The 18659-nt window shown below is 35.2% G+C and overlaps 1 protein-coding gene across 6 annotated transcripts in view; it reads right to left on the reverse strand.

The window, feature by feature from the left end:
• PKHD1L1 (PKHD1 like 1) overlaps nt 1–18659 on the reverse strand; it is a 148683-nt gene that overhangs the window by 112852 nt on the left and 17172 nt on the right. For all 6 annotated transcript variants that reach the window (XR_006781065.2, XR_015725752.1, XR_006781066.2 and 3 more), the window contains exons 7-18: nt 18234–18287; nt 17551–17624; nt 16310–16352; nt 12569–12639; nt 11255–11365; nt 10149–10238; nt 7998–8266; nt 6631–6722; nt 3670–3829; nt 3226–3361; nt 2321–2464; nt 602–759 (exon numbers count right to left, since the gene is read on the reverse strand). Coding sequence is in view for 3 of the 6 variants with exons in the window: in XM_045805776.2 (XP_045661732.2) it covers nt 602–759; nt 2321–2464; nt 3226–3361; nt 3670–3829; nt 6631–6722; nt 7998–8266; nt 10149–10238; nt 11255–11365; nt 12569–12639; nt 16310–16352; nt 17551–17624; nt 18234–18287 (1402 nt within the window). In the remaining 3 variants the exon portion in view is untranslated. The remainder of the gene's footprint in view (nt 1–601; nt 760–2320; nt 2465–3225; nt 3362–3669; nt 3830–6630; nt 6723–7997; nt 8267–10148; nt 10239–11254; nt 11366–12568; nt 12640–16309; nt 16353–17550; nt 17625–18233; nt 18288–18659) is intronic.

The following is an 18659-nucleotide window of genomic DNA, read 5'->3' on the forward strand; positions in this document are numbered from 1 at the left end:
CTAAATGAATTAGCACCCAATTAAACAGGTTCCAAATGAATAGTTTTCTCAATCAACTCAAAATTAACTGGAAAAAACTATACACTCTAATGCATTCTATTTTTCAAGAGAAGAAATTCAGATACTATGAGACTGTATTTATGCTTATTTAAAAAATAATCAATCATTTTGGATTATTCAGGAATTGGTACACACTCACAAGTTCTCCTGTAATTTCCACATCTGCTTCTCTGGCAAAGCACGATATAATGTTTAGAATTAAGGAGATAATATAAAATCTTTAATCATCAAACAAATATTAACTTAAACTCATTGTGCAGGTAGTTGTCTAAATTCAGTAACTCCCAAGCAAACATTCTTTCTACAGGAACAGTTGCCCCCTACGAAGACAGACTGGATCCTGTTGACATAGTTCTAAGAACTCCCTTCCAAACCTTCTGTCTCTGTGATGTTTCCTCCCGTCTCTGCTCTCTATGGGTTGGCTCCAACCCACCATGCCAAGTAAAAGAGCATATTACCACTCCTTAAAGTGTGGTAATTTTTTTTAATAGGTGATGTTTAAATAGCTTTTTCCTTAAGAAATTGTTAACAGAGAACATACTTCAGCTTCTGATGACCATGGGGTCAGAGGCTTAGAAGTGATCCCATCCCAGTTCAGTGTGAATGTGTCCAAACTGGGTTTTCCTTTGATTTGTTCTATAATAGTCAGTGTGACATTGTCCCCTTTAAATACTTCATAACCAAGCAGATCAAAGTCTCCTGCAATGAAGTACCAAACAGAATTTGAAGATGTTAATTAATAAAATACCAACATATCCATAATAGACATTTAAAGTAAACAAAATTAGTTTTATTTAGTTGTATTATCACCAAAAAAAAAAAAAAAAAGGATGAATGGAGAAGTTGTGGATCCTCGAGTTTGAGCAGATTTAACTGTAGCAGAAATAGCAAAACAGCAAATAAAGTGCTATTCATTTAAGGTTCAGTTTTCATGGCTTAAAAGAAAGGATTATGAGATAAACAGAAGGGGGTATTGGGACCATGTGGTAAAGATCAATGGGCCAGCAGCGGGATATTCCAAAAATTCTCTTAGTTTTGTCCTGGTACCATTATTGTAGTATAAAGGGCTAGGCTGGGATATTGCTATTTTCTTTAAACATGAATACAGCACAAAGCTGAATTCCAGGAGATAGCCCCAGGCCTATGAGGCCTGTTTATACAATCTCACTTTGAAAGAAACAAGGGCTTGTCCTCAGATGTATCTCTGCTTTGGGAAGATGCTTTGCCAGTGGAATCCCACTGACCTTCTCTGTTGAATAATGTCCTAGAATTTGCCCCATTATGATTTTAGTACCATTTATTTCTTAAGGTCGCTGCAGAAGACTTAAGATTTCTCTCTAAACTATCAGTATGTTTCTGGGAGAACAAGGATAATCATCTCTTCATTTATGCAGCATTTCGACAATCTAACCTTTGGGAAATTTTTAGAATTTCAATTCATGTTAAATAAAATTCTTTGCCCTCCATTCAATAACCAAATTAACAATTGTACAAAATGAGACATAAACAATGAGGTAACATTTTAGTTATATGAATCGGAAAATAATGATGGCCCAAAGAAAAGTAAAAAAAAATAGATATTCAGAGACCTATTTTTGAGCTAGACAGCCCAAATACTAATCTTGGTTGCTAAACTTGGCTTTAAAACTTGAAAATGCAAAACATTAACAGGAAGTTAACAGCTATTACTTGAAAAGGAGAGAGGTCAAAAAATTTTGGAAAATGTTGTATTAAACACAGGTGAAATGTTTTCTTTCAGTTTTTGTTTTTGTATGTTTGTTTTCTCACTGTAGGAATCCTCAGGGATTTTAATATTAAGGAGCTCTGTCAGTCTTCAAGAAGAAGCTGACGTACGCAGTTTCCCATATGGATGTGACCACAGAATCCTTTCATCAGGCAAGATCTGGCCAGACTAGTGTCTCCTGAGAAATACTAACTACTTAACTTTATTTCCAGAATTCACATGTTCACTGATTTTTGCTAAATTAAAGCAGGCTCCAGATAGCGCATCTGGAGTATACACAGTGTATTTCCCACACACTGGAGTTGTACAGTACTTAAAACACAACTAAAGTGAATTACGATAGAAAAAATTAACCATTTGATTTTTATTTCTCCTAAAATTAGTCGAGGCTATGTATCCACTTCTTTTCCTCTGTCATTTTATGGAGTTTTTATCTTTTTCAGTGGAGTTGTACAAGATACAAATTTGTTTCTTAGAAAAAACCTAACAGAAGTACAAAATGATACATATGCTTACCTCGAGTTGATATGAAAGTTACCACGTAAACATAGCTTTGGGGGTTTTGTGTTCTTATTACTTGAACTGTATCCGGTTTTATAGACCAGAGGTCATTTAAAGCTGATTGCAATATGAAGTCAGAAGCATCGCCAGGTAGCAAGACTTTTGGATTAAAAAAAAAAGTCAAATGATTAGAGGTTTTAATTAAAAAAAAAAATAGTCAAAATCTTTTTGCACTACCATAGCCAGCACTGATGTTTTATATTTGAATTTTTTAAGGTGCCCATAGTCTGTATCATATGTTATCACTTAGTGAAACTGTTTTGAAACTAATTCGAGTTCAGTAATTATGACTACTTAATTGGATTGTGATTTCTTGAAGAGCAGGATCATATTTTATTTTTTTTTATTCCCATAGTTAATAAGTAGTGTGTTCGGAAAACAGTAAGCATCTATCAATATTTACTTATTGAAACTATTAATGGAAATAGCAAAAATTATATTTTCAGGTTTATTATAAAATATTGAGATGTAATGTCTTTGTTAAGAGATAAATTAGTGTCTCATAGCTTTATCACTTAATTTGAGAAATTGGAAGAAATATTTACTTCTCTGTAATGGTGAATTTAATTCTTATTATCTTAACTTACACCTGTGAGTCACAGATATATAAATTCCTTATATGCACTTAGATATACATTTATCATGAGCCTTACGAAAGATAATGATATCATATATCAGGAAGTTGTTTTTACTGATGCCATTTTTTATCCCAGTCTTTTTCTTCACAATATATTTTTAGCTTCTTTGTCTAGTATACTATTAAAATGGTATTTTCCAGACAGAATTTGACTAGAGCAAATTTTTATACTTTCATTTATAGATGAAGAGAAATAAAATCTCCTTTGTTATTTACAACTTACCAGTTTTCTCCATGTTATAGATTAATCTATATTGGTAGCGTGAACATGAATTAGCTTCCACACAGGGGCTGGTTACCGTGATCTTCTGAACTTCATTAGTTGCACTAGATGTTTCCCAGTTTTCCAATGTTATAACCTATTTCCCAATTTAAAAAACATATCTTTACTGTATAGAAAAACACATTTTAAATGCATGACAGTCAACTACTCAATGCCTTCTGATTGCTCTATTTTACCGTAAATGATAAAATATTTCAAAGTTTCACTCGTATCAAATAACAGCCTCTTGAGTTTTAATACAGATACTCTAAGTCACAAAGTCAATCATCTTCCACGACTGCCTTGCCCCCAAACAGTATCTTCCTGAGTAAAAGTAATAACCAAATAGAGCTCCTATCTTTGAACATTTACTTTCTACGAGGCAGATCTATAATCACGGCAAACCTGGACTTCCTGGACAATTGTCGACTGGGACCTGATAACTTGTTCTTCATTCACTGCATCTTCTGTCTGCTGCTCTGTATAGACATTTCTATACTGGTACAGGCCAACATCAACGAAGGCACTCAGTCTATACTCCTGCAGCAAGATTTCAATGTAATATCTGGAAAATAGGAAATTTTTTCCAGTGAATAAAATTATAACACTATATAAAAAAAACCTGCCTATTAAATGATTTATATTGTAGTAGCCCTGATTTTATTTCGTTTATTTTTTTTTAGTATCCCTGATTTTAAATATTAAAGTTTCATAGTGGTTTGTTAAAATGAAAGGAATTATGTAGGATACCTACACAAGAGATATGGAGTTGTCCCCATTCATGACTAATTCATTCAGTTTTGTCAGTAAATATTTATTGAAACAGCTACTACCCCTTATCCTCAAGGAGCTTAAAACAAAATTACATTTACATTATAATGCAAACTCCCTGGCATAAAACACAGAGGGCGTGTGGAGTTTAAATACTTTAATATGTACAAGAAAATGACAGGCAGACTTAGACGTATCACGTACTTTGTTTCGGAGTGGTTAAATGTCTCAGCGATGGAAGTTTCTCTCTAGTTCCTTAAATAATGGCTCCACTTTTAACTTGGGAAATAAAACATGGCTTCAGGAAACTGTTACTGATCAGATTGATTAGGGCCCCCCAACAAGCTGGATCATCCAACCGCCTATCCAGGAGAAGGCATTCACTGACCAGCTGTTACAGGTGATGAAAAGCTCTTGGTTACCTACCCAAATCTCTATCAATGTCACCACTGCCCCCATCTTTGGAGAGGCTAGCTGGGAGTTCCTCTAAATTGCCTCACATCATTCAACAGATACCCTCTTGGATGTGAAGATTAAGTATTCACAATTCATGAAAGCTTCCGAATGAGCGACATGTATCACCCCTCATCTTTCTAGGAAGATGGGTCATCCCCCTCATAGAACTGATATTGGAGGATTACATCAGGCTCTTGGCTGCCCGGAGAACCTGTTTGCCAGCTCTGCCAAATCAATGTAGGCAACACTAAGAAGCAGACCTCAAAGAACCATAAATTCTGTATCCTTATTAGCAGCTTAAAAACATCCACTAGGTAATTTCTATGTATGAGACACTGAGCACTTTGCAGACATTATTGTTTTTAATCTTCACAAAATATATATTATTGTTCTCTTTGCTCATATGAATAGCAGACACTAAGAGAGTTTTAAAGATTGAAAGGTTTTTTAAAAATTAGTAACTGAGGTATGATTCAAAGTAGAACAGGGTAACCAAAAAGATAAGCATTTAGAGATGGGGTTATATTATCTGAGTAGGATGAATTTGGCAAATGAGCTACCTTTGGAAAGGTCCCAGGGACACTGTGCAATAAGCCAGCTAGAGTGGCCTCAATTTCAGAATCCACAGCCATCATTATAAGTGTCAGTGTATAAATTCCAAGCTACCTTGCAGGACGACGGATATCAGATAGCAGATGTGTTACTAGTCACTTTCATGTAAGCTCTGTGCTCCTGCCAAGCAGATAAACTAAACGCATTTTCCAAGGCCAAGGCAAAGCCTGAAGGTGTATTAACACTTAATAGCAGTAGGGATTAATTAGGTACTCCGCTTACCCTGAGTCGGCCCAGTGATCGTGGTTAAAAAAGCAAATGTTTAAGTATATAAAGAAGTGATAAGAGGAGGAAGAGGAGAAAGAGAATGGGATGCTTTCTCCATGTCATTAGTACTAAGACTTCAGTGAGAAAACTGAGTATGAGTGCCCTCAGGGACCTTTGATCCCAACCCTCTCTGTCTAGCTCCATCAGATCTTCATGGTGCTGTCTGTGGGCATAATCTCAATGTCTGGAAGGGTGGCATGGTAAAATGAAAAAACAAAACAAAAAGTCTATTTCTTCACCCCTTGAATCTAGATTTGGCCGTCTGCTTTGGCCAAAATGATATTAGCAAAGTGACACAAGCAGAGTCTTTAAAAGTCTACGTGCAATTAACAATTGCTCTCTTTACTGCTGGAAACCCATTCACCAATGTAACACAAACCTGGCCTAGCCCTCTGGGATGTGAGACCATGTGGAGTCAGACATCCCAAATATCTAAGTTCCAACCATGCAAACTGAGGTTTCCCAACACATGAGTGAGGCCATCCTGGGCCATCAATCACCAGCTGAAGGAGCCGAGCCAATCACAAAAATGGGTTGCTTTAAGTTACTAAATTTGGGGGAGTAGTTTCTTATGCAGCAAAACCTAACAGATACAAATTATATATGGGAGATGATCTCACTGAATCTACTGACCTCTGTGAAACTTAGCTACTTTGAATATACCATGTCTTTAACCTCCCTGCTTTCTAGGAACCCTGAATGGCTTTCTGAATGCGATTATCTGCTCTTTGAATGATACTCCCATTTTCTCCCTGGAATTGACCTTTCAGCACAAAGTGTTGTATTCCTTAAGGGCAGGGAGTATATTTTAATTTTTTTGTATTAAATTTCCTGGCTCAGGGTCTAAAATAAATCAATGAATATTAAATATATATTAGCTGTGGTACCAACACATGTGGTTTTGTGGTCTTTCTCTAGAAATATTCAAGAGCTCAGGTGCTTGAGCAGGGAAATTAGATGGCTGGATTGACGGAAAGGTCCTAGTAAGAAACTAAGAACAGGATTAAGTAAACTTCACAAAATTATAATTTCTGCAACAGGGAAAATTTAGATATCAAATTTCCCAGGTTGGCTGAATGCCAGTATTCTTGAAACTATAGAAACCATATTTAACAAAATTATGAAGAATGACAAATTATAAATTAAGCCAATAAATTAACATCACTTCCAGCAATAAAACAAATTGAAAATATTTTTAGGTATAAACTTATAGTTTTTAAATACCACACAACAATTTAATGAAAAATAAAAAAACCTTACTCTTTTCCTTTCTGAAGATGAATCTCATCTGATCTTTGTGTTGGACTGGAAAAGTAATCATTGGCATTGGAAGAATGATATGCAATCCTCACCTTACCCCCAAAAAGAAAGACAAAGGAGAGAGAGAGACAGAGGGAGAACTTATTAATAGATCTTTTCAGCCTTTAATTTTCATTTATTATTTGTCAATTCTAGAAATTTTATAAATAGAAAAATATGAAACTACCGTATTTTTCTTCTAAGATCTATCATCCATGGTGAAATAAAGTTTTTAAAAATTATCAAATTTTCCACTTCATACCTTCCAGCCTTAACTAACATCAGCACCACTATACCATGAATACATATAGACTGTAGCTTTTCCACAGTTAGAAATGCAATGGAAAATAGATACGTACCAGGAGGAAGGTTGTTATTATTAAATAAAATACCCTTTTGCTCTGTGGAGAGGTTTTAGGGATTTAATCCAAATGAGATCACTAAAAGTAGGTCTGAAAGATGCTACAGATCACGAAATGGGTCTGAATGCTAGCATGAGAAGACCTTGGGCTTCCCATCAGGAATGACTATACCATCCTTGGAGGAAACACGCTGAAAAGCTACAGTAAAGTTAGAATTCATATATTACAGCAGGAACTTAAACTTGTTCCTCTCGTTTGGGAGGTAATCTTGCCATATACGTGGAGTCATAAAATGTTCTTTTGAATTAATTTATTAATTTCACATTTGCAAAACTCTCCTAAAGAAATAATTAAAATGCAGAATAATTTAATGAACACAAATATTCAGCAGAGTATTATTTGTGGTCATAAAAAGTCAGAAGTAAGCCAAAAACTAATCTGTATGCACAAAGTTATCCAGGTTTAGTAAACCTAGACAATAAAACACTATTTAGTCATCAAAACTGTGTTGTGAAAATTATTTAATAAATATTTAATGTAGAAATACTAATATGTGACCAAAATGACTATGAAATTGGACACAAGATCTGATTTATATAAAAAACAAAACAGACACAAAAAGAAGTGATAGACTTCAATCTCATAACCACATAATAGTGAAATACTTCTAGTAGGAGAGTGAACTATTTTTACTCTTTCCCAAATTTCCTATGGATGGTTAAAATTCTTCCATAATTAAAATAATCTTTAAAGGAAACATGTTTTTCCTTCCCAGAGAAAATTTAGATACAGGAAAACATTTTTTTTTTAGGTGATGGGTTTTCTATGGTGACTTTATAGGTCACATTACACATGTTAAAATAGCCAAAAACCCAACCGTGTGAAAATACATCTCATAAATGAGATACATAAAAAGCTTGTCATATGGCTTTTATAATATTAAATAATATTCCGTAGCTTCCCTACCTTATCTTTTGGATGTCCAGTCTGACTGAAATACAGAGCATAACGGTCATCGCCTTTGATGTAGAATCTGTAGACGTCAGAGTCTGGAGCCACCAGAAACCCACTGAAGCGCGCAACAAATGTGTCTTGCTCCATGGGCCAAATATAGGAAGTTGAATCGACCCAACTGGCCCCCAGGTACCCTGGTGTTTTTTCATTGTATTCAAGTATCTCTTCAAGATGCACCGGCCGACTATTATTCCATACCTCAAGCTTTAGGCCTCTCCCGCCTGAATACGACAAAATAAAAGAATGCTCTCATCAGAATGTTGATGTGATGTCTCAATGGCCCTGTACTCGGGTGGTGGTTTTAGATATTCTATTGCTATTCACGTGTTTAAAGAGCACGCTTGCAAACAAAACAATTACACATACCCATACATGTACCTGTACCCATAGGATAGAGCTATTAAGAGAGACTACAATTTATTTATTATTATTTCACATATTTGCACCTCAGTTTCTACATATGTAAAATGGCAGTAATATTACTACTTGCATGGTTGCTATGGGGATTAGATAGTACTGTTTTACTTAAGATAATAATAATATGATAACTATTACCTGTGGTATGACTGATGTTGCTTTATACAGTTAAATCTCAAAAATCTATGATTCAGACCATTTAATTTCAAAATCTTTGCCTGATTACTCTCTCAAACAAAAGTTACTCAGTTAATGGTTTGCAACTAATCAAAGAATGGATTGTGTTGGCTTTAAGATTTTTGTCAGCATTTGTTCTTTCTCTTCTTTTTAACGTTACTTCTGTTCTATGGTTTCCTCTCCTTCTTGGACAGAGAGAAAATTCTCATTAAAGTGAACTTACACTTGCCAATGTAAACTCTGATTAAGGTTTTTCATAATCATAAGGGAGCCATCTCACTTTTTTTTTTCTTCCCTAAACTACACCAATCAGACTCAGGTCTTCTTCCAACAGCCTTAAGCTGCTCTGGAGTGGCTAGATTTAGCAAATGATGGCTCGTCCTCTTCAGCTGAGTTTCTTTGGAGAAAAGCTTGGACACCTCGAACTTTGGCAGCAGCAGTGTTCTCTGATACATACAACTTTATTAAAGTTACCAATTGTGATTATCAAAGTATTCTCTTAAAACAGGGCATTTTTTTCTCCTAATGTCATTCCAAACAAGAAAATTTAAGAGGTTGATAAACAAAATTTACTTGGCTTCAAATGCCAACCAGTGATACAATCATAAGCCAATTCCAATGTGTGCACAAGATATGAGATACACACCCTCAAACCCATGCACAGCCTCTCAGTGAGTGTTATCACTGCAGATGTCAAGCGCTTACTGTGGGCCATGGGCCAAAGTCTGGAAAGAATTTTGAGTTCCATTTCTCTTATCCCCTGTTATCACTCTTAAAACATTCTAGACAAGGAGGGATTTAACCTTTGCCATTTATTTTTTAACCACAAAAAGGCATTTATAAAATGTCCATGGGGCCTGCACCAACATTTAGTAATCTCATTTAATCTGAAATAAAGTCCCCATCCAACTCATTCAATAGAGATGTGCCGTTTTCAGTAGGGTGTTTCAGGAATTCAGGCTGAGTTTATCTCCATGGTGTAGCTTTGAGGCAGCTATTTTAATACAAATATTCCCTGATCCAGAAAGTGTAAAGAGAAAAACTAGGAAGAAATGTATTATAATTCTCACTACAAATGCTAAAAAGTTCAAATATTTTTTGTTACTAATTGTTATGGGCTGAATGTTTGTATCCCCTCCAAAATTCAGATGTGGAAACTTAATGCCCAATGTGATGGCATTAGCAGGTGGGGCCCTTGGGAGGTGTTTGGGTCATGAGAGCGGAGCCCTCATGAATGAGGGCTTATAAAAGAGGCCCCACAGAGCTCTCTAGCCCCAAAAAGGTGCCGATCTATGAGAAAGCAGGTCCTCACCAAACACCCAATATGCTGGTATCATGACCTGGGAATTCCCAGGCTCCAGAACTGTGAGATATATGTGTTTGTTGTTTATAAGCTACTCAGTCTGTGGTGTTCTGTTTCAACAGCCCGAATGGACTAAAGGACTAATGGTATCTATCTGTCTTCTTATGTAAATGCAGAAATGGCCATTCTCTCTTCTGGTTACTTACCTGGATAGACAGTTCTGAGAACTTCAGGCTTAGGGGGTGTCTTGCAGCATATGCTATTTTCTGTGACATTCAAAATATCACAGGCTTGACCTAGAGAGAAGCAAGGTGCAGAGCTATTACTACAGAGCTCCAGAAGGCAAATCGCAATCCACTTATCTGGAAGTACTTTCTGATGAAGACCAAGTTGCACAAGCAAGAAGCAAAGCCAGGGCTTCTTCATTTCCTTTATATGTTCTCCGTTAAAGCTTATCACTCGTTAATTGCCATACTTTTACACGGCAACGTTTTCCTGGCAAAACATCACAAGTCTGAGTTAGGCAATTTTGTGATTTCTGAGAAACAAAATAAAAAACTTGATAAAACTATGTCATTGTTAAAGATTTCACTTCTAAGTCCAGAGGGAAGCCTTATATTTTGTTCCCTACAGAAAAGTTGCTGAATAAATCCATGATGTCCAAAATCGATCAAGGTAGGGAAGGTCATTTTGACTGAGTGGGAAGATCCTCACTATTATATTCATCTCCCATCTCCCTTTTGAGCTGCACGGCTCCTTACCTTGAACAGACCTAGACTAGATACATAAAAATAAGCCTTATGCACATTTGTAAAAATATAACACATCAATTAATGCTCTTTCCAAGGCCAATATCCTCGGTGATTCCTGATGATGTCCAGATAAGTCACAATAAATGAAAAGGGAATGACAGGAATACCCCCAAATACTTTAAATTTTCCCATAACTAACCAACCCATTGAGAATTAACAACAGTTCAAACATTTAAAAGTTTGTTAAATAAAGGATACGTGTGTCTCAAAGTGTGGTGAGGATTTTGTGGAAGGCAGCCACACCGACACCATACAAATGCCCTTTGGTGATGACCTCGGAGCCCAAGTCGTAGTCATGTAAGGCTCTCACTGGAAGAGCCCGCACTGGAAGGTCCCAGTGGGAAAAGTATCATGCCTCAGCACCAAATGCCCATGTGAAAATACTCAGCTTTAAATTTAATACATTAATTGAAAAAAGACTATTATTCTTCTTACAAATTACTAAATAAAAGCCAGGATTTGTTCTTCTAACGTAATATATTAAAAGTCATAAGAAATACCTCCAACGAGAACTCTGACAGGGAAATCTGTCTGATCAAAGAACCGTCCACTTATCATTAGCATGGTGCCACCCTGAATGCTTCCTCGTGAAGGGGAAATCATAGTGACCTCTGGAGAGAGGGAGGAGAAGCACATTAAATAAAATGTCACGAATATTACATATCAACCCAAATGCTAGATTTTTATCAATTTCCAAGTTACCTAGCCTTAACACATAGCACATCATAGGTAGTGGGTGGACTGAATGAATGAACGGGGTGTTTCAATTTTGTCTCTGATACAATCCTGCAAAGAGGACAATTAACATGGCTTTCACAGAGCCCTACATCTCATGGGGACCAGGTTTTAGTGATGACTGGTATTAAGAGGCTGGTAATGGAGGATGCAGGAATTAAGGAAAATCTGGGAAGAGTATAAATGTTTGATTCCAAAAGAAAACACAGGAAGGCAGGAGAAGAGTCTCTTCTCCCGTATGCTCTTAAAGAATAAATCTTTCTTCTATTTCTGGGCCATCTTATACTTTTCTCATTTAGTAATACATTAACTATGATTGGAAGTCTTCTGGTTTCATATATAAAAGTTTTAGGTATATTAGTAAAATAGCCCAGTGCATGATGTATTGTAGATTCTTATTAAAATTTTTTCTTATTAGTTCTACCTATCAAAGGTCCATGTATTTTTACGTATGAGTTGCACATTAAATAGAACAAGCCATGATATATCATATTTGATTGATTCCAAGACACTTTTTTTCACATTTGAACATCTTTGAAATCTGAATGTGCACTCTATCACTCCTGACCGAGAATGAAGCATAATTTTTCCAGAAGGATTTGTGTTTGCTTCCAGCATTCTCCTAGGAGTCTACCAACCTTAGATCTCTATAAGTTAAAATAAATAATAATCTGCCTGGGTGTTCTTTTGGACCACACTGAGACCATAAATCTGAGAGAATACTGGCTTGTAGTTTAAATTGACAATGGAGATTTTTTTTTTCCTCCCTCGACCAACAGCCCAAGTGGAGACATGCAAGTTTCTCTTCTGTCTCTTTTAGAGTAATGAGCTGGTTTCTCAATCAACCTTATATTAAAAAGATAGTTTTCTAGGTCCTAGCTTAATGTTAGAGCTTCCTACTAGACTCCCCATCCTTGGTGTTTTTCCTTTTCAGCAGTACCTAAAATAATATAGGATGCCTTAAGTCCTTATTGTCGTTGCTTTGATGAAATGAAGTACACACATCTGTCTCTCTCATTCTTTCTCTCTCTCTGTCATACACACGTACACACACACACACAGTGAGAGGGCTCACATACCTGCATATGTTTGAAACATTGAAATTTTATTTAGAGAAGAAACAAAATATGCCATTTTTTGTGGGAAACTCCTGTGTTAAAAAAAAAGTAAAAATCCTTACTTTAAAATGAACTTTATTTTGGGAAAATGTTATTATTTTAGTGATATAAATCATGTCATAATTTGCAAAGGAGCGGGACAGAAAGTTTGGAGAAGATAAAAATGTTCTACATCTTGATACAGTGACTGGTTACATAAATATAAAAGTATACAAATACTCAAATATTCATTGGTCAGAACTTACTGAACTGCACACTTAAATCATATACATTTTATTATTATTATATGCAAATAATACCTCAATAAAGAATTCATATTAACAGAAAAAACAGGATCACCTTTCATGAAGGCTTTCGTGTTAACCACCCTCCACTCTCCTCTCTTATAACCCATTGAGCATCAGAATAACTAACATTACTGAACACTTATCAGATATCATGCTAAAGTTTTTAAGCTTTTAACCTAAGAGTTTTTTAAGCTTTTAATTTATTATGCCATTTTATCCTAACATCAACGCCATGAGGTAGGTACAACTCAGAATATCTATTTATCTTACTCAAGATCACAAAGTGGCAGAAACAGAATTCGAAGCCAGGCAATTTGAGTGCTGAGCCCTGGCTTCTCACCTCTGTCCTACACAGTTTTCTCCTGCCACTAATCTGCGTGAGAGTACAATGAATGAAAGCAGGTTAACAATAATCCACCACACTTAAATCACTAAGGGTGATTTATAAACATAGAACCTACTCATATTTTTTGATGGATACAGACTTGCCATTCCATAGTCTAGAGAGCAAGGAAGAGAGGAATCTGATCCTAGAAATTAAATACTGTTTCCTTAATTACCTCAATGAAATTCGTAATAGAGAAGTTAAGAAATTCAAATGTTAAGACTCAAAACCCATTCATTATGTTTATAACACACTGAACTAGAATCTAAAAGGATAATGCAAATCTTGTGGTTGAGACCAACCGTAAACTCCTATAAATCTAACCCAACCATTATAATGTGCATTTGCAAGACTCAAGAGTCTCTGGAAATTCTGTATGTTAAATTAGTTACTTAAGAAGTTCATACTGGATTTATATTTGTACGTTATGAGCCTTTCAGTTGATTGCTCAAAGATCTGAAATGATGCCAGCTCCAACAATATTGTCTGTGGTCAGATTCTGCATCTGAAAAATTAACCCTGCTTCTTAAGTTGGTGGGAAAATTGCCTCCTGAAATAAAATTTGAATGCAATTTATTTGGTATGACACTGAGGTGATTTTCACTAATTCATTGATAATGACTAGGCATTTCTCAATTAAGTCAGCCTCATCTGAACCTTATCAGTTTGGAACAGCTGTTGTTTGAACTTGGGGTAATAGAGGAGAGAAGGTTAGCTATTAAAAGAAATACAGAATGGGAGCCACAATGGTATTTAATTGGTTCATTTGATATTCAGGAATGCTCCTGAAGTTTGTAAAATATGGATTTTTTAATTTATAAAATGATTTAACATTTTTTAAATGCCACGTAATCATGAAACTAGGCTTTTAAGTAGTAAATGCCACATTTTTAACAGTTATCTTAAATTCTTAAAACTGTTTTATATAGAAACACAGTTTCCTCAATTCTGAAACATTAATACAAAAGAACAGCCACTGGCTTTAGAAAAAGAATTATAAGTTAAGATCACAAAATCAACTATTTTAAGATGTATTTTTGCTTATATTATGTGCAGATTTTCTGGCTTTTTAAAATGGAAAGTTTCAGGGCATGTTAATGCAACACATTGATTTAAATATCCTTATCAATCACACTCAAGCTTGATCACTCAAACCTTTTTTTGGATAATTATTTCTTTGAGAAATACATGATGGATTTGGTAATTAATACCTTTCATACAGACTCAGAACTAAGAATTCATCTTTTTCACCTGAAGAAGAATGACAATGAGAACATTAAAAAAAAAAAAGCATATATAGTTCAGGAAATCATTTAAAACTCAATAATTATTACTTCTAACATGATTTTCTAATATTTCCAATAAAATCCAATTGCCCCAATCGTATCAAGTTATATGTATGTAGGTCATGTCCTTGCAGAAAATAACTGGTAAATCATCAGACTCTAAGTCATTTGCCCCATGTAAATCACAAAGGTGAATCTTAGTACCATTTACATACCATCCACTATGGTTTGCCCTTGAATTATAATATTCTTCCTGGTTTTGGTCCAGTCTATATTGGACTATTAAAAAGTATGCAACCTAGTCATCATCTTGTTATAAACCTATTGCCTCTAGGTGTCTGGAACCAGAAGATCTTTAAATACAATGATACTGGATTTGGGCTCACCACCTCAATTGCAGCTGCATGCATGCAGGGACCAAATATCATCTTTCTCTTGCAGTCTATGAGCACTAACCAGAAAAAACATCTACCATGATTGTAATATTGCCATTCTTCTCAATCTTTTTAGTCTTTTTCAATCTTTTCTAATCATTCATCTCTCTTCAGAAACAAAAAAATCAACAGACATATCCTATTATTGATCTACTACAGCTTTATTAGTATTGGATGGTGAAATATTGTGATTTATTTAGATTTCCATTAACCAGTTCATTTTCTCATTGGGAGACACTATGACATTTTGGGCAGAATAATTCATTTAGGTTTGGAGCATCTCGGGCCATCCCACAAAAGGCCATTAGCATGCCCTAGATACTGTGACGGCCAACATGCCCCCCACACGTTTGCAAATGCACAGAGAAGTGGGGTAATCCTGCCATGGTTAAAGAGTCCTGTGTCAGGATGTTAAGTAGTGAGGAGATGTGGTTCTGTGGCTGAACCCCTCCACCACTCTTGGCAGAGCACTGGAATGATATGCTCAGGGTCTGGAGCTGGGCCGTGTGTTCACACACCAGCACTGCTTCCAACTAGCTGAATACCCATGGGCAAATTATTCAACTTTCCTGAGTCTCATTTCTCCCAGGGTGCAACACAGGGGGGATGATAACACTCAATTTTATAGGTTCTTTGGGAGTCTTCAAACAGACAATATATGTAACGTGCTCAGCACCATGCTTGCCACTAAATGTTCTTTATTATGATTGTCTATGATAGAAGGTTTGCAACATGTGTTAAGATTTGCATATTCTGATATTTCTATAAACATATGGTAATCTTTCTTAGTGAAATTAGGATGTAGGCTATCTGCAACTAATTTCTAGCTTAATTAAAAATGGTGAATTAAATTTATGAACATATGGTGCTAAGATGGACAACTGTGAGCTGTAAATACTATCTTTCATCACTCCATATGTCTTGATACTTTAAATGAACACCTTTATCAGGTAATACTAACCATGGGATTTTATTTATTCTTATATTAGCTCAAATCAAAACTGAACTATTTAGTTATCAAAAGAATTACAATTAAGTCAGAGAGCTGTAAGACATAAAAGAACCCCTTCAATATCATAATCAAAGATTTATTTGCTGTTTTAGGTAACGCTACATTTCCCAACAGTTGAAAGGCTGTGTCTGAGGCACAATATAGAGAAAGGGAGTGATAGACCTCTTAAATGTTAATTTGGAGGAAGAAAGTGATTAGATTTTAATCTCTGGACCTATAGCACAAAGTAAATATATACTTTTATTTTATTTACCCAGTTGAATCAATTATGAAAATTATTATTTACAAAATGACCTACCTTCCATAATCACTATCCAAGATGAAGCTGACATTGTGATGACCTGGAATTAATTAAAATACGCAATTCATTAAATTCCCAATCACAGGAGAACAAGAACTATATATTATAAAGTTGATTTAAAAGCAAAGCAAAGCAATTTAAAATTAAATCTGTAATTATACAACCATTTATTAATCCTCAAAGGCATGACAATGAACTATTTGAAAGAAGCATCTAGTATTTTAAAATATCCGTACTAAGATGTCTCAAGATTATAACTAGAAAAAACTTGACAAAATAATGAATGAAGAACGATAAAAACACTATATATCTAACCATCTGCCCTCAAATCTCTTTCATTCATTCAACAGCTACATCATTACCTAGCTACTGCTGGGGGTTGGGCGATGCAGGGTGAGGACTTCTTCTCCTATCTGAGCATATGGCGCAGGGGGGATACAGTCAGCCAAGAGCAGTGACACAGAACTAAAAACTGTAATTAAGCTATCAAAGAAAAGGAGAGTGAACTTTGAGAGCGGAAGGCAGGGCATCAGGGAAGGCTTTTTTGACAACACGACATTTTATCTGAAATTCTCAGGATGAGAGGCTTGCAAACTTTCTGAGACAGAATGAAGTGTAGCCCATTCTAGAACTAAAAGATTATGATGGATGCGAGCTGAAGCTATTGCAATAATCCTTTCACAACATATGTAAATCAAGCCATTGCGTTATATGCCTTAAGCTCATACAGTGATGTATGTCAATATAAAACTGGAAAAAAAGAACTGTAAGATTTATGTGCCTGGAGTGCATAGAGCAAGGGGGAAGAAAACGACATAAAAATAAGGCTACAGGGAAAACAGCTAAATTAGTAATGGAATTTTCTGGATGAGAGAAGAAAAGAAAGAAAGAAAGAAAGAAAGAAAGAAAGAAAGAAAGAAAGGAAGGAAGGAAGGAAGGAAGGAAGGAAGGAAGGAAGGAAGGAAGGAAGGAAGGAAGGAAGAAAGAAAGAAAGAAAGAAAGAAAGAAAGAAAGAAAGAAAGAAAGAAAGAAATTTGAAGAAGCTTACCTTAAATGTACACCTTAGGAAAAGGATAAGTCATACATGCTTACGTGAAACTGAAAAGAAGCCAAGGTGAAGAGGAAATGTTAATTTTAAAGAAAGGGATGAAGGTGCAGGGGAGGTCTAAGAGAATGCAAAACAAGGAAACAGGGTCAGGCATTTCTGAGAACTATGAAGAATGGTGATCAGCACTTACCAATGTAAGTTCCGGTCGTTTTACAAATCATAAAACCCATGTCTCTGTTTGGATGGTCTAATTTTAGACCGTACCTAATAAAATACATATGTTAATTTCAAAGTTTATATTGACACTAAAGTTTTAAAATACTATGCTTCCCTTAAGTATCTGTATAATAAAGATGCATTTATTGTCAAATAAATAAACAAACAAACAAAATTAAATAAAATACTGTATTTCCCTTAAAAGCACCTTATGGACTTTGAATATGTATCAGGCTAGAAACTGTAACTGCAACAAAAATTTCTGTGAAATGAAAATATTTTCCAGTCTTGGTTGCAGATACTTGCATAAAATTTCCTTTACAATTAAATATTTTATAGTTAAGTTGGCTAATCCCCATGATATTCCTTTTCAATATTTTTAAATACTACCAAATGAAACAATTATTTGATAAAGTTATTTCTCAAAACATCTAAAAACATAATAATCTAAGCAATAGTTCATATCGTACTCTACTGGAGACAACAGGGGCTCTCAGATTACATCTAACTATATAAATGATTGCTAATTCACTGTATAAAACATTATAATTTATACTGTATTTTAAAGGATTCAGCTATACAGTATTGCTAGGCATTACTACTTAAACTGTTATATCTACTGTTTATCTTCTAAAGAAAATTATTTGAATGACTTACAAATTATCAGACTGTGGTATGAGAAGTTCACAGGGCATTCCTCCAATATAAACTCTGTATAAATATTTTATTGGAAAAGATCAAATTATGTTTAGTAAATCATTTCAAAATGCTCTCCTCCCACCAAGCTCACTAACACCTTATATTTTTCTCCCAATCACTTATTATTATCCATCATGCATTCGTTCAACAAACATCTATTTTATTACATATTATGTTGCAGTCTCTGCTGTAGATACTGGCACACATCAGGGAGGAAAATAAAAATCCTGCCCTTGTAGGACTGACATTCTAACTGGGGGAGACCTGATAATAGACACGATAATCGTAGGATATTTGGAGTGTTAGAAAGCAATATTACCACAGGAATAGAAAACGTGGAAACAGATAATGGGGATCCTTCCACCTGCAGGTCAATTAATTCAA

The sequence above is a fragment of the Ursus americanus genome, chromosome 9 (genome assembly GCF_024610735.1).
Source record: "Ursus americanus isolate L20-20 chromosome 9, mUrsAme1.1.p, whole genome shotgun sequence".
Classification (NCBI taxonomy): domain Eukaryota; kingdom Metazoa; phylum Chordata; class Mammalia; order Carnivora; family Ursidae; genus Ursus; species Ursus americanus.